This window comes from Epinephelus lanceolatus, chromosome 19 (genome assembly GCF_041903045.1).
Source record: "Epinephelus lanceolatus isolate andai-2023 chromosome 19, ASM4190304v1, whole genome shotgun sequence".
NCBI classification, from domain to species: domain Eukaryota; kingdom Metazoa; phylum Chordata; class Actinopteri; order Perciformes; family Serranidae; genus Epinephelus; species Epinephelus lanceolatus.
The window spans coordinates 1,857,051-1,873,992 of NC_135752.1; the positions used below are offsets into that span (position 1 = coordinate 1,857,051).

Here is a 16,942-nt window from a genome sequence, read left to right on the forward strand (position 1 = left end):
GCCTGTTTTAATTTTCCTCTTGAAAAGAATGTGAAGAAAAGTAAGACAGGTGACCTTCCCGGAAATCCAAGTAAATATGGGCCTTTCAAAATAAAAGCCAAGAGAATACAATAGCCATTCTATAACATTAACGTTATGCGAGCGCATACCAGGGTAGCATCTGAGGAAAAATACATTAATATAAATTAATCAATCAGACAAATGAATAAGTAAATAAATACACCAAAAAAAAAAATGGACCGATGGAAACAGGGATTGATTACATGTAGATTAATATTGTGCCTTTGATTCATCTACACAGCATGAGTAAAGTCTTAGATTAATGATTTGCATTTTTTGGTGCAATACAGTTCGCAATATAGTTTAACCAACAATTACCAGCAATTACTGTGTGCCCCCAGCAGCAATCAGTGCAACGAGCCACAGGTGGTGGCGAGCACAGGTGACATTCCTTTTTAAGCAGCAGGAAAGCAGCGTGGAGAGGAAAAAAGAAGGCAGAGGACCTCAGTGAAGGGCCAGATGGCGAGAGGAGACCGCCACCACCACAGGAGAACAACCACACGCCTGAAGCGCAGCCTGTGTCCGTTTGGCCTTGTAACTCCAGCCTGGGCGAATAGCGGGACGCTATTCCCCAGGCAAAACGTGAGTGTTGTTTTGTTTGCATGTGTTGAGCGGCGGACACAGAAGGCCGGCTGCAGGGCCAGGCAGGTGTGGGTCGGAGGAATATTGCTTTTCACAATTGTGCTCTCAATTTTCTGTTTTTGAAAGCATCACCAGTTAAGGTTAAGTATAGATGCGTACCCATGGCTGCAGCAATGATAGTTTTATTTTTTTCACTTTGCTTCAGCTACTTGAAAGTAACAGTCTACCCAAAGAAAAAGATTGTATGTTTCATGCTTGAATAAAAGAGTGCATGCTTGTTCTACATTAACAGCAGAAAATTTGGTGCAAAAGGGACAGTGAAGTGGTCGTTGCTGTCATTGAATCACCTGACAAGACTAGCACTTACCCACTTCGTCAGAGTGAACTCAATTCCCTAGCACCACACAAGTGGCTGCTGGGTGAGGTAAATATTTCTTACATAACAAACATCACCTTTGCATTCATAAATTTTCTGAAGTTACCAGAGAAATCATTTATGGAATAATTTATTTTTCAGACAGTCGAGTGCTACCTCAGAGCCATCCTGAACAAGAATGGTTTGGGCAAAAGAATATACCTCTCAAACCATTACTCAGCTGGGGTAATAGTTTTTGGAGCACGGTCTGACATGAGTAATCACTCTTTGCGCAAGGTAAATATAGTTAATTTTTATAAATGAAAATGTATTAAACTTAAGCATTACCTTAAAAAATGCTTTTGTTTGCTACTACTGTATAAGGTTGACTTTGACAACTATGACGGAGTGATAGGGGCCATCAATGCAGGAAACAACCACTGGAAATTCCTGGTAAGTATTATATAATATACACTCTGCCTCACATTGAATGATAAAGTAATAGTGAAATTGTAATGGCATGTAACTTTTCCTTTAAGTATCTGCACAAGTCGAACGGAAATGCGTACATCATGGGTCCCATGGGTCAGGCTGAGGACAAAGACTCAGGTGATGCTGCATCACGGTTTCGGTAGGGTGTGGTAATTTTAATAGCATATTACTATGTACCACCTGATACCGGACAACTGTATGCACAATTGCATGTTATTTAATTTTGATTTTTTTATTTTACAGCCAAAAATATCAAATTATCTGTATGTACTAATAATTTCAATGCTTCTTTTCTCTCTTTTTAGCAAATTATGACAATATAACAGTAAGGCTAATTTTTTGTTTACATTTTTTTTTTTAACATGACAACCTTCATTTCATCATCTAAAAAGTGACATTTTATGTCTACTCTGTATTTCAATGACAAAACAGATGGCTGAAGATGTGGTGGAGGCTTTTCCTCTTGTCCCCCAGCAAATCCAAATACCCACATTGCAAAAAGGCCTAAAAGATCTCAGGATAAACATGGCAAAGACTATTCTGCAGTGCTCTGGTTTGTTGAATCTTCTTCTTCTTCTTCTTCTTCTTGTTATTGTTATTGTTATTATTATTATTATCATTATCATCATCAGGATCAATGACCTATACTGCATCCAGTCACCATAGATGTTTGAGCTTCATTTTAATGGAGTTGTCATGGGGTCCATGTCTAATACAGTCAGTAGTGTCAACTTCTGTAAAAATGTTTAGACTTACATAGACCTGTATATTGATTTTCATATCCATTACTTACCAACTCTGAAATCAACCATGAGATAGTTTATAAAATTACAATATTTCAGTCTTCAGTGAAAAGGACCACTGCTCTAGTTGTGGCCAGAAGTACTCAAAAGGACAGAGCCAAACCACAAAATGGGTGAGTGTACTTAAAAAAATAATCTATTAAAAAAAGTTGGACATTTAAATGATGCTGAGTAGCAGTGTAAAGCAGCGCCTAAAATGGATACTTTTGGAAAAAAGATCTGATCTTAGGTATTCAATTGTAAATATGATAACATATGATAAGACCATAACGTAATACTGTTGGATATGTGATTTTAAAAATCTATTTCAGATTGAATGTACCAAATGCAGAAGATGGTACCATCCATGTTGTGTGGCAATGTCTGATGCAGAGTGGGATGAGGAAAACACTGCAGCCTCATCAAAATGGCAGTGTGGTCTCTGTTGATTTCAAAAAGGTATTATGTGTCAGAAAACTTTCAACATTGACATTGAAAATGTATTTTTAAATATATAATCTGTGATGGCCCTTGGCCATTTTGTGTTTTGCTGGCCTCACTGTGCTCCTCCCTTCCCAGGTTCTCCCTGCCTGTCTCCCTCCCACCTCACTGGGGAGAGCCACTCCACCTGTGGCCTCAACTATAAAGGCATGGCCTTTCAAAGATGGCTCTGTCTCTCCCGCCTGGATGGCTGGTTTGGTTTGGTGTGGTGTGGTTTGGTTTTGTTTGGTTCTGTTGGCTCTTTTGAAATTCCAGAGAGATATTTCAAAGTAAAAGTGAGAAATATTCATAAATTATGTTCAATGAATACTAATTGTTTCTGGGATGATTTCACATGATTTTCTGGGAGACAATGGTTGTGAAAGATCAATACCGAGCTTACAAACAGATGCCAAGTTGAATGGTGTTTGTAGGTTGAAATTCCACAGAGGTATTTCAAAACAAAGGTGAGAAATATTCAGAAAATATGCTCAATAAATACTAATTGTTTCTGGGATGATTTCACATGATATTCTGGGAGATAATGGCTGTGAAAGATCCATACCAACCTTACAGATGACAAGTAGGATCATGTTTGTAGGTTGAAATTCCAGAGAGGTATTTCAAAACAAATGTGAGAAATATTCAGAAAATATGTTCAATGAATACTAATTGTTTCTGGGATGATTTCACATGATTTTCTGGGAGACAATGGTTGTGAAAGATCAATACCGAGCTTACAAACAGATGCCAAGTTGAATGGTGTTTGTAGGTTGAAATTCCTGTGAGCTATTTCAAAATAAAAGGGAGAAATATTCAGAAAATATGCTCAATGAATACTAATTGTTTTGGGGATATCCAAGGAACCTACTGTCCAAATACTGTTTTGATACACCTCACGGTTCATGAGTTATTTGCCAAAAGATAAAATGCTTAATATCAGACCATATGGTGGCACGATTGAGTGAATGAAAAATAACCTCCTGTGAGACTCTTAGCTTTCTGGTAATGACAGTATTTGTGTGTTGTCATTATTGTTTTGGTTATCTGGACTGAAAAATCAGAGATTGCAATTTTACGACGGTCCCTAAACACTCCGGCTGCCACACGGTACTCCGAAGGACATTCAGCGTTGTTCCTTGAGTTTTCACCACAACCACTGAGGTTGGTGAGTCGATGAGACCTGTGAAATGTCTGGCTTACTTATCTCTACAAAATAATACCAACCTGGATGAAATTGGTGCAGTTTTCATGACGCTATTGAGGTTAGAAACAGAAAAAAACAAGTGAATGTCGAATATAAAACCAATTTCACTTCGCTGGCGCGGCAGTCACTTTCACGCCCTGCGCCCTCGTCGCCTAACTAGCAAATGATCTTGCGCTTCTCTGGAGCCGTTTCTCAATACTCAAGTTCGGCAATTCGGACTTGTGGACTTGGCAAGTTCGGACTTGGTAAGTCCACGCGAGAGTCCGGACTTTCCGAGTACGGGAGTACAGTCATTTCTGCTTTTGGAACAGCAGCGAACTTGATGATGTCACCACCTCCGCTCGCCTTGGCTGTTGTACTGTGTTGTATACATGCATTTAGAATAAAACAATATAAACACAGCCCAGCCCTGCGTCTTTTCATTGTCATTGTAAGAAATTAACGTTTCAACATATATAACTGACTCACAAAAATATATAAATAGCCAAAATATTTTCATAAAATGTATTTTAAAACCTTTTCCCCTCAGCTGGCTTCTGATTATAATCAAAAGTCAGGTGCGGGGGGGAATGTTTGTGGAGAGTTGGTGGTTATTGTGATCGTGAGCATTGGCGAGTTGGAAATCAAAAATCAATAACGGACATGGATCGGAGAAGGCGTCTTGGCGCAGTTATTGCAGCAGGATTACTGTACCTGCAGGCTGAGGAGGAGGCTGCCCAGCTGAGGAGGCAGATCCGAGAATGACAGCGGAGAATGAGGATGAGGCTGAGGATGAGGATGAGACGTGCGATGCGTTGCATGTCTCTATTGTTTGATATGTTTGTCCAGTTGTGGACAAAGTACCCAGGAATATCACAACAAAGAACAAAACTCAGTCACAAGTTAAAGTGTTGCATACCAAAACTGACTTGAGTAAAAGTATATGGGTATTGTCAGCAAAATGTAGGACTACTTAAAATTAAAAGTTCAAAGTACTCATTATGCAGAGTGACCCAATTTCAAGTGTTGTGTTCATCATATGCGAATATGTATTGAGTATTAATTGATCAGTGTAGGCTACATGTGAGCAGCATTTAAATGTTGTCATGGTAAAACTAATTTTAACACCTTTCACTGGTATACTAGTCTAATCTATAACAACACACAGCAACTTGTAAATATATCAAATATATCAAATTTGTACTTAAGTACAGTAGCTACTTGAGTAAATATACTTAGTTATTGTCCATCACTGCATTTGTCTCATCATTATGCTTTCTGTCTACATTTTTATGTAGACTTGACTTGGAAACTTGGTAAACCTAGAAAAAAACAAAAGTAGTTTAATATTGTATTAAGTCTAACATTTTATTGAAGTGTTGAGTTGTAGATTGTGGTGCTGTTGAACTGGATTACACTGACAGCAGTTTCTCATTTAGTCTATCCTCACCAATATAAATGGGATCAAACAGGTCAGATGTTAAGAGGACATCAGGTATACAATTCATATCAGATAATCAATATTTAAAATGCTGTTGAATAAATACTACAAGAAAGACAATTAATCTTTAAATACAATAAATAAATTACAATAAATTCTTAAAATCATTATTGAATGGTAAAAACACATGGTAAAATTATTGAATGGTAAAAACACATAGGCCTAAATAAGCAAAAGAATGCAAAAAACAATAACATGTTACAACATTTATTAATATAAGAATATATCTTATACTGAGACTGAAAATTGCCCATTAGACATTCCCCAAACGAATTACATTTCATATTTAACCACTACAGAGATATCAGCGACGAATTTAAAAGGACTACCCGAGAGAGACTGCTCTCGGTGGGGCAGCCTGAGCGCTCATACACACGTTTATTATCTATGAGCGCTGTCACCGCTAGATGACAGTGGTGTCAGCGCTCATAAACACATGAGTGCTGACACCACTGTCATCTAGTGGACCTCAGTCACATTCAAGTGGGCTCTATATTAAAACAACGACCACGGGTCTGACGTTTAAACTACGCATGAAAACACTAGGCTACGTTCTGTGACAAAACAACAGTAACATATCGGTATGGCTTACAATTGTGCGCCTTTCCCTCACATTTTCCAATGATTGTTGCGAAATGCATGCTGGGATACCTGTCTGTCTGAAGTCGATGCATCCCCGGTGAAATGGGCGTGGCGAGAACACATCCGGGAATTTGGACTGAACTTGGCCAGATGTGAACTTTGAATTGGAACAGTACTTGGGCTGGACTGATGACTTGTCACAAGTCCACAAGAACACAAGTCCGCACAAGAACGTATATTGAGAAACAGCTTGGGTGTGTTGGTCTAAAAATGAGGAGTGGTCAGGCACAGTCATGGCGCGTTGCTAGTTAGATGACGTAAAAAGCAAATGCGCCAGTGACCAACAAAAACCTGGCCTGCGTTCCAAATTGCATACTTCTACTATATACTTCTAGTATGTACTGCAGTATGGGGTGCCGTTTGTAAAGTGGCTCACGCTGAAAATAACAAACATTTTGCCACATTTAGCTTCAAACAATGTTTAAAAAAGTGTTGTGAATTTTTTAACATCACCTTTTACCTAATTTACAGCAATATTTGTTAACTTAGAAATATATTAAATAGTTAAATCTAAATATTAAATGTGGCACCTAAATGTTAAATCTAAATATTAAATCTAAATCTAAATGTTAAATCTAAATGCTAAATCTAAATGCTAAATATTTAGCTAATTGCTAAATATGCAAATTCACACTGCCGGACACCGGAAGTACCAAAATAAAAGCTCGAGATGGTCAGACTGTGTTTATAGAATCAAATAACGAATTAAAACCAATTTATCGGGGGAAATGAACACTTGAACATACATTAGCGTGATAACTACCTAAAATAACAAGAAACATGTTTGGAGAAATATTATTTGATGTGTACTTTGAGTTGTTTCGGAGAGACTAACAACCTAAGCTAAGCTAACAACCGTTAGCTGTTAGCCCCGTTAGCGGTGTCTGTACTCATTAACTCTTAAACAGTCCCTGAAAAAAATATCTTTTCCAGCGGATATCTTAGTTACAACATGATTGAGCTAGCAAAGCAGTTTTGTGTTGCGATGTGTGGTATATATTCAGTTCTGGGAAATCACGATGTCTAGAAAGCATCAGTGGCCACAGCAGCAAAGCTAACATCAGGACGTCATCTGTTAAAAGCCTCCCGTTGTCGGATACGATATGAAACTACTTCAGTTAGCTCAATCATGTTGTAACTAAGACATCTGCTGGAAAAAAATATTTTTTTCATGGACCATTTAAAGTTAGAGTCATTACAGACACCGCTAACGGGGCTAACAGCTAACGGTTAGCCCCGCTAATCTACGATAACCACGTTATTAATTTCAGAACATGATAGTAATGTTTGTTCAATCATTGTGTTTATAGACTTTACAAACACCAGATTAGTCTAAACGGTGATATAGTGACGTGAAAAATGTGAGATATTCATATATATATGTAGCTAAATTTTGTTGGATTTCTACCCGGACGTATTTGTAAACAACAAGGCGATTCCCTCCGAAGGGACACTAACAACTCAAGTAACGTTACACATCAAATAAAATTTCTCCAAACATGTTTCTTGTTATTTTAGGTAGTTATCACGCTAATGTATGTTCAAGTGTCCATTTCCCCCGATAAGTTGGTTTTAATTCGTTATTTGATTCTATAAACACAGTCTGACCATCTCGAGCTTTTATTTTGGCAATTCCGGTGACCGGCAGTGTGAATTTGCATATTAGCTAAATATTTAGTTTTACCCAGAACATTTAGATTTAACATTTAGATTTAAATTTAGCATTTAGATTTAATATTTAGATTTAACATTGAGATTTAGATTTAGATTTAATATTTGGATTTATATTTAGCATTTAGATTTACCATTTAGATTTAATATTTAGATTTAACATTTAGATTTAGCATTTAGATTTACCATTTAGATTTAATATTTAGATTTAACATTTAGATTTAGCATTTAGATTTAGATTTAATATTTAGATTTAACATTTAAGATTTAGTTGCCACATTTAATATTTAGATTTAATTATTTAATATATTTCTAAGTTAACAAATATTGCTGTAAATGTGGTAAAAGGTGACGTTAAAAAATTCACAACACTTTTTTAAACATTGTTTGAAGCTAAATGTGGCAAAATGTTGATGTTATTTTCTGCGTGAGCCACTTTACAAACAGAACCCCATACTGCAGCTGCCCTTAAAAAGTATGTAGTGTAGTATGCAGTATGCATGCAGTATGCAAATGTAGTGTAATGTTTACTGAAGACATATACTGTACCTTTAAGATGACTTTTAAAAGATACGTGTTGAAGCAGTGTACTCTGTGCACTGACAAGACACCCACTAGTTTATTATTTCATGTATTCCTATGACACACACACACACTCACTGAGCACTTAAGCATTGTGGTGGAGAAGTACCTAGGCATCATTTCTAAAAATAGCATGAGGATGGGCTCAGAAACACTGGTGGAAAATTAGGGGAATTACAGCTTGTCCTGAGAATGACTCTGGTAAGAGGAGGCGGCCTTAGATTGTTCAGGAAAAACATTACGAGTACAAGTAAAGAGGTGGGGTTTAGGATGAAAGGAGAAAAAGTGAAGACTCAGCAGAAAATATGACACCGTTATGGTGGTAGGATGTAAGGAAAAAAGTGGAAACTCAGCAGAAATGTGACATCGTTACGATCAGAGCCAAGTGGGAAGGATTAAGAAAGAGACGACTCAGCAGAAAATATTCACAATAAAAACGAGTGCGCAAACAAAGAAATTTCAGTCTTGCTCCGGAGTTTGAGTCATTGAGTTGTGTTGTGTTTGTTGCCTGTGAGCACATTAAACTCAGTTGCATCTGATTCTACGTGTCTCCAGTGATTTTTAACCTCTGAGTATTTGAGTTTTTGATATCTAATAGAAAACAACGAAAGTCCGTTCGAGAAGAAAGGAACGAGGTCGCGAGCTTTCTGGCCCAGCTCTAGACCTTCAAATTTATGCTTCCACACATACTATTGGGACACACTACATCCGCCATCACATCGCTCCCTGAACTCCGACCCTCTTGCTCACTTCCGCTGCCGTCCGTAGCACCACATTTGAATATTTTGTTTTGTTGTACTTTGGAGATGCAGCAAATCTCCTCTCGTCGAGCTCACCAGAGTCGTGCATACCGTCGGAGGTGCCGGAGAGCTCTGTTGCTGTTATGTCGTAATGTATGTTGTTGTTTCTACTAAACTGACGTGTTCACGTAAACAGTCCCAAGCCTATTATTAGTGACCTGTCTATTGAACTAGTCACCAGTAGGCTTATTAACCCCCTTCACACACAGCTCTCTGTTGCTGGCAGATGTTTGTTGTTAAATATATTTACAGCTGTGCAGCTGCTGGCACTATATTCTGTCTGCACGTGAAGCAGCCTTACATTCACATTACTTTTATTTGTAGTGTAACATACTTGCACATTCTTACTACATTACTTAATACGTATTTGACTTTTAGTATTTATATATTTACTAGTCTATACTGCTCATACCTGGCCCATAGTGTATTCATATTTAGTCATATGCATTCATTATTTATACCACACTTACACCACTGCCTGTACTGGTAGAATCTTCTATATTGTAGTCATAGTTGAACCCTAACACTGATTATACTGTAATCACAATAAAGTTGAATGTTGTAACCGTGTTCTTGCAAAATATGGGGTGCCGTTTGTAAAGTGGCTCACGCTGAAAATAACATCGACATTTTGCCACATTTAGCTTTAAACAATGTTTAAAAAAAGTGTTGTGAATTTTTTAACGTCACGTTTTACCACATTTACAGCAATATTTGTTAACTTAGAAAATATATTAAATAGTTAAATCTAAACATTAAATGTGGCACCCAAATGTTAAATGTTAAATCTAAATATTAAATCTAAATGTTAAATTTAAATCTAAATGTTAAATCTAAATGTTCTGGGTGAAACTAAATATTTAGCTAATATGCAAATTCACACTGCCGGTCACCGGAAGTACCAAAATAAAAGCTTGAAATGGTCAGACTGTATTTATAGAATCAAATAACGAATTAAAACCAACTTATCGGGGGAAATGAACACTTGAACATACATTAGCGTGATAATAACTACCTAAAATAACAAGAAACATGTTTGGAGAAATTTTATTTGACGTGTACTTTGAGTTGTTAGTGTCCCTTGGGAGGGAATCGCCTTGTTGTTTACACATCTAACTAGCTCTCCGCCATGGGCTCCAATCGCGCCTCTTTTAAAGGGAATGAGGGGTGACACTCTGATTGGCTTATTTTTTTTATTATTAATTTTTTTTATTTAGCCTTTATTTATCCAGGAAATGTCCCATTGAGATACAAGATCTCTTCTTCCAGGGAGTCCTGGCCAAGACAGCACACATAAGTTCCATACATAAAACAATAGGACAACACACATAAGTTTCATACATAAAACAATAAAACATACATATACGATGAAAACATGAAATATAAAATATAAATGATACGCCCAAAACACACCCATGACTAATTCACAAAGTAAGTCCAACCCTTTTAGACTCTCCGCCATGGCGCACAGGCTGCATCCCAAGTCTCTTAATTGTATACTGCTAACAAAGAGCATGGATACCAAGAGGTGAACCTCCGTTGAATTTTTGCCAACAGCCACTAGGGGCGCTGTCGCCATTTTGGACTGTTGAACTTGGACTGTTGCGCCCAGACAACATTCAAGATGTCAAGGAGAGAGGAGAAAAAAAGTAAAAGAAAACAGTGTAGTGCAATTAACTGCAACAACTATCAGTGGAACACCCCGCACCTGACCTTCCACCGTTTCCAGAAGGATCCCGACAGGTAAGAACTCCTGAGGTGTAAGTTTTAAAGTGTTTTAATATCAATTTAATATGCCAGTTTTGGAGGGAAGGTAACACACACATAATTATAGATATATATATATATATACATACATACATACATACATACATACATATATATATATATATATATATATATATATATATATATATATATATATATATAATGTGTAAGCTGTCATTACCGTCTGCCCTGCATCTCTCTCTCTCTCTCTGTCTCATTGTGTCATACGGATTACTGTTAATTTATCATGTTGATCTGTTCTGTACGACGTCTGTATGTTGATATAACCCCCCCCCCCCACACACACACACACACACACACACACATCCAAACTGAATTGAACTGGACTGCATTCATACTCCTCATACTCCCCTCAACACTCTCACCTATCTGAACCAAATGACCAAATGAACTGAACTCTGAAACCTCTCTCTCACCTACACACACGCACGCACACATAATTTCCTTTTATTTTTTTTATGAGCTGAGTGAATAATATTTGTATTTGAATTTTGTGTTTTCCTGGGGTTGACTATTGAAGTTGAATTTGATTTCTGTTTATTGCACTGACATTATGAATTAAGACATTTTTGAGTTGTTTGATTCTGCTTGATTGAATTATGAATGAATATAACGACCCTTAATTAATCAACTGGATTTGTGGTGTTTCTGTGTTTCTGTTATTTTGTAGTGTAGAAGTAAGCAGTTGGGTTATTTTACTTGCATTTTACTCTTAACAAATTTGACAGGTGAGGGTTTAGTGTCCACCTGTCTGGCGGCCAACATTTTTTTAATGTTTCTACGCTACAACATACATATACATCCAGGAAATAATTCTATAGGTCATTCTTTGAATTTGCACAGGGATGAATTTACACAACAGCTACAAAACATCTTCACATAAAAAGCTGGACATCTGGGACACATTGTCCATCAACTGTGACAGTGTTTGTGCAAGAAGTCTTGTCAATGTAGTCCCTCAATCTTAATGGTATTACTGGAATTATAACATTTACTTCTTTTTTTTCAAATAAATTTATTTAAATTCTAATTAGTAATGTCCGTTATATCACTGAAAAAAATAACTATAACTAAACTAATAACTAAAATAATAAGATTTACTTAAAAAATCTATTTTAAGTATTTGCACGCAAATGCTTTAAGTAAAATTTAATGCTGCAATATCAAGTAACACTCACTTGCCAGTATCAAGTAAATTTTACTTACCACAAAACATAACAGTTGTGAAGATATTAAGTAAATGTTACTTAATTACATCTAAGTTTTAAGTTATATTTATTTAAACAAATTAAGTAAAGTCTACTTGTTTTTTCATAGGCAGGAACATAATTTTCCTCAAAATTTTAAGTAAATTTTATACATCTGTAGTATTTACTGTTATGAAGTAAATAAGTAGACTTTAATTATTTTCTTGTGCTTGACATTTTAATTTACTTGGTTGCATTAAATTATATTACTCACTAAAATTATGTAGTTGTTGCCAGTTTTCTTTTGATCAGTGTTATCAAATAAATGTAACCAATACTCGATACATTTAATATATACAGTGACCACAGTTATTAGAGCAAGAATTCAAGAGAAAAAACCGACTTATGCATGCTTTATAGACTTCCAAAAGGCTTTTGATTGGGTTAATAGAGATTTACTTTTCTTTAAACTAATCCAGTATGGTGTTGATGGAAAATTTTATAAAGCCATAAAGTCATTATATCAGGCTCCTATAGCGTGTGTCCAAGTGAATGACTCGACTACAGGTTGGTTCCCAACACCATACAGAGTGAAGCAGGGAGATGGACTATCTCCCACTCTTTTTGCCATATTTGTAAATGATTTAGCCCTAGAGATTAAAGACTCTGGACTAGGTGTAACTCTGGACGATGTTGTTTTGGGTTGTTTACTTTATGCGGATGATTTAATTCTTCTGGCAGAGTCAAGAGACACCTTACAGAAGATGTTGAATGTTGTTCATCTCTGGTGCTCTAAATGGAGGCTTGTGTTCAACCAGACTAAAACCCAGATTATGCACTTCAGAAAAAAGGGTACTGCAAGATCCCCACAGAACTTCTTACTGGATGATATGCCTTTGGAATTTACTGATTCTTATAGATACCTGGGCTTTACTTTGGATGAATTCATGTCTTATGATGTGGGGATTGGAATACTTGCAGACTCTGGGGGAAGAGCTGTAGGGTCAATAATTAGTAAAATGAAATTCTGTAAAGATATTGGTTACTCCACATTCTTGCAGCTTTATGAAGCTTGTGTATGTCCAATTCTCACTTATGCAGCTGGAGTATGGCTAAATAAGTAAATTCTATTCAGAACAGAGCTATGAGATGTTTCCTCAGGGTACATACATTTGCCCCCAGTCTTGCAATACAGGGAGATATGGGGTGGGAGCCTATGGAAATTAAACAAAAGGGAGAAATGATACGGCTGTGGAATTGCTTTATTAATATGCCAGAGAGTAGATTAACAAAAAGGGTTTTCAACTGGGATAAGGCTCACAGTCACCCCTGGACAAAGGAAATTCTTTGTATTTTTAGGGAGGCTGACCTTGCGTACATTTTTCATAACATGCTCTGTTGTAACGTCAATATGTTGAAACAAAAGTTAATTCTCCAGTATAAAGAGAAATGGTCAAATGACATATGGCTAAAGCCCAAGCTTAGATTATATATTCAAATGAAGCAGAGTTTTGGCCCTGAACCCTATGTTACTTCCTTTCTAACCAGAAGCCAGAGGTCACTGTGTGCTCAGCTGAGAGCTGGTATCCTAACCCTCGCTATTGAAGTGGGGTGGTTCACTGCGGTACCTGAAGACAATAGGATATGTAATGTCTGTGATCTGAAAGAGGTTGAAAATGAATTTCATTTTATGTTTTATTGTTCACAGTGTGAGGACTTAAGGGTTCCCTTGTTTGATGAAATGCAAAAACAAAAAGCTGATTTATTTTGGGCGGATGATGGTCAGAAGTTGGAGTGGTTATTTAAGACTGAGGTTTTTAAGACTGCTAATTTTATTTTCAAAGCCTGGAATAGAAGGCAATCCTTGCTCTTTAAGTGAGATATATCAATGGATTAGATTAGGGTTCACTGTCCTAATCATGAGGACTGTTGTGTTTACATTCTACTATTGTACATCTGTATTATTGTACATTTGTTTTGTATCTTGGTTGTTTCCAACTTGTATGTTTGATCATTGTTTCTGTTTTTGAGATAAAGTGTCTTATAAGCCCATAAGGGCTGGGCTTCTTTGAAGCATGACACTTAAATAAAGAAATCAAATCAAATAAAAAAAAATATATTTATCACATATATCACACAACTAAATTACAATACAAATAAACCGTTTAATTTTTAATAACATTTTAAACAGTTCAACAAACAAGTACTGTCAAAGTAAGTCCACTACTATTGTGGATTGAATCGCCCAATCTTTTATGGGGCAGCCATAAATTTAACATTGGCATGACTGGCATCAAAGAACAAACAGACAGTATTACACAGTATACACTGCAACCAGTATACACTATTTAGTATTAGGACACCTGTGCAATGTAATGCAATCAAATACAATAGCTCTGCCATACAATCTACTTTAACTAAGCCTTTTAAAACAAAAACATTTTCAGTTGTTGACATTGTCATAAAGGTGATAATTATATTTATTATTGAAATTGTAGTGGATGGTGCTGGTGTACTGGAGTGCATCATATTGACAAGTGTTCCTAATATTTTGGCCACCCCATTAACATACATAAGGGGGCAAAATATTAGGAACACTGTCAATATAATGCACTCCAGTAGACCAGCACCATCCACCACAACATCAGTAATAAATATACAGTCAAATTATCACCTTTATGACGATGTCAATAAAAACTGAACATGTAGATGCTTCATAAATGTAGAATTTATGGCAGAGCTGTTGTACTGGAAATAAATAATAAATAAATCATGCTACATCCTCAACAAGGGTCCATGCATGATGCTACATTTTTCTCCTCTAGGATGACAAAGTCATGACATGCATTTAGGAAAGCAACTTCACGTCAAGGTGTTTACTTTTGGGGACAGTTTAAATCCATCCAGCTCCAGCAAGAGTTTTTGAAAGACTTCAAAAGTGTAGCGCAAAGTGGGAGGGTATGCCAAGTTGAGGGCATAAATCAGTCCCATGAGCAGTGAGCAAGCTTTCACAGTACTGTTCCATCCTGGCAAAATCTCATGGCCTTCGACAAGGATGGATACATTGACTGGATCCTTATCAGCACCATGGACGAAGAGTATTTTCAGGATGTGGTGATTGACATCACTCCGGCTGTCCTCCTGCATACAATGTACAACAAAAAAGCAGAATTCTATTGAGAACCAAATAATAGAATTGCGTGATTCATTCAAAGTGACTTCATTATCAGGGAAGAATGAACACAGGAATATCTCTGTTCCTTTGTCTGCTTTCCTCTTAACTTGAACATTAAATAACATTAAATTCTTAACCCGTGTCATTAAAAATTATTTTAAAATTATTAAATCATGCTATACCAAGCAGTCTTTAAAAAGTTCCTCTTCTTTCTCGCCAAGGTACAGTATAAGGCTGCGGGTAACGGTTTCACGTCTCATCCCAATGCTCTGTTTCTGCCAACAGATTAAGAACATGAACATAACCATTATACATACACAATGAACTGTCAAGTGAAAACACAAGTGCATATGTTAGCTCTTGTGATTTAAGTGCATGGAGCCAGAGCGTGCAGGGGCATTGAATCTACCAAGTGTGAGGGTTGTGCTGTATACATGTATATGTGTGAGTGAGAGAAAAAGTGGGTCCGTCTCCTTATAAAAAATATGAACAAGCAAAGCAAGCACACCTGACTCAGTCTGTCCAGGAACGGCCTCATCTTGGTCCCCATGACACCTCCCTCGGCTTTCATCAGCGTAATAAGTTTTGGTGTGTAGTGGTCAAGTTTGTGCATGAAGTTTAGCTCCAGGGGAATTGTAGTTAATCTCCTGAATTCCACCTTGATGTGAATGGACAAAAGATTCACAAGTACATCAATAACTAGCCAAATAGTCTGATGCAAAATGAAGGGAGGGTAAATTCTGTTTAGGGCGTTTTCAACCCTGTAGATACTAATGGTGGACGCAAACGCAAACTGTTTCCGAAGTGGTGGCAGTCACTTGAGTTCAGCCGCACACGTGCATTCGGAAGGGGCGCATTGATTTACACAACCGTAGCTCGCCTCAGAGGCGGAAGCAGACAACCGGTGGAAAATAGGTCCTATAACTAGCGAAATAACTGTCTACTGTGACGGAAAAAAGTTGCTAACCCCAAATTAGTGCAGACTGGTGAAAATAGAGACACTTTATTATGAGTATCGATACTAAAACTGACATGTTTGGTATCGAAAGTATCGGTCTGCACAAGACCGCATGGCACAGCCATGCTAACGATGCTAGCCATGCTAACTAGCTGCTAGTCACCATCGCCCACCAGCGAAGTCTCTTTGTATCCGCACGCTGGTGCTCTCAAAGACCTCAGGTGCTTCAGTCAGTAAACGTGTGTTTTAAAAACTTATTCTGGGGGCGTTTTTATTTATACTTTTATTTCTCTCAAACAGTCATCGATATCTCTCCCTCACTCTCAATGCATAACAGTTAACATTAATTCACAGTTCTCTGGCCTGTTACTAGTTAACGTTACTTCAATGAAGTGTTGTCACAGTACCAAAATTGGGACCCACGGTACGACACCACTGAAAGTATCACGGTTCTGAGTAGTATCACAATACCACAGCGAAAATGAGGCAGATGTGCCTTTTGTCATTTATAAAAAGATGAATCACTTTTCTATAATACATCAATGATATTTCAATGGAATAAATTACTTATTGACTTATTCATACTTCAAAAACAGCATCAATAAGTGATTAACATAGGGGGGATCAAAATAAAATAAATAAATAAAATAAAAATCAACCAAAAATCAACCAGCCACCCTCCTCCCCTGAAAAGTAAAGTA

General features: G+C 37.0%; 1 protein-coding gene across 2 annotated transcripts; it reads left to right on the forward strand.

The window, feature by feature from the left end:
• The first annotated feature begins 508 nt into the window (after positions 1 to 508).
• LOC117269201 (uncharacterized) lies at positions 509 to 3,062 on the forward strand. 2 transcript variants are annotated; one of them, XM_033646068.2, is made up of 10 exons: positions 509 to 642; positions 935 to 1,066; positions 1,160 to 1,294; positions 1,382 to 1,450; positions 1,537 to 1,606; positions 1,795 to 1,814; positions 1,922 to 2,042; positions 2,332 to 2,405; positions 2,604 to 2,730; positions 2,851 to 3,062. In XM_033646068.2, exons 1-9 carry the CDS (start codon positions 520 to 522, stop codon positions 2,718 to 2,720), a joined length of 861 nt encoding a protein of 286 aa, XP_033501959.2. In that variant the 5' UTR covers positions 509 to 519; the 3' UTR covers positions 2,721 to 2,730; positions 2,851 to 3,062. The 2 variants fall into 2 exon arrangements, with proteins under 2 accessions (XP_033501959.2, XP_033501961.2); XM_033646070.2 differs by having other exon boundaries at positions 938 to 1,066.
• The last annotated feature ends 13,880 nt before the right edge of the window (positions 3,063 to 16,942 follow it).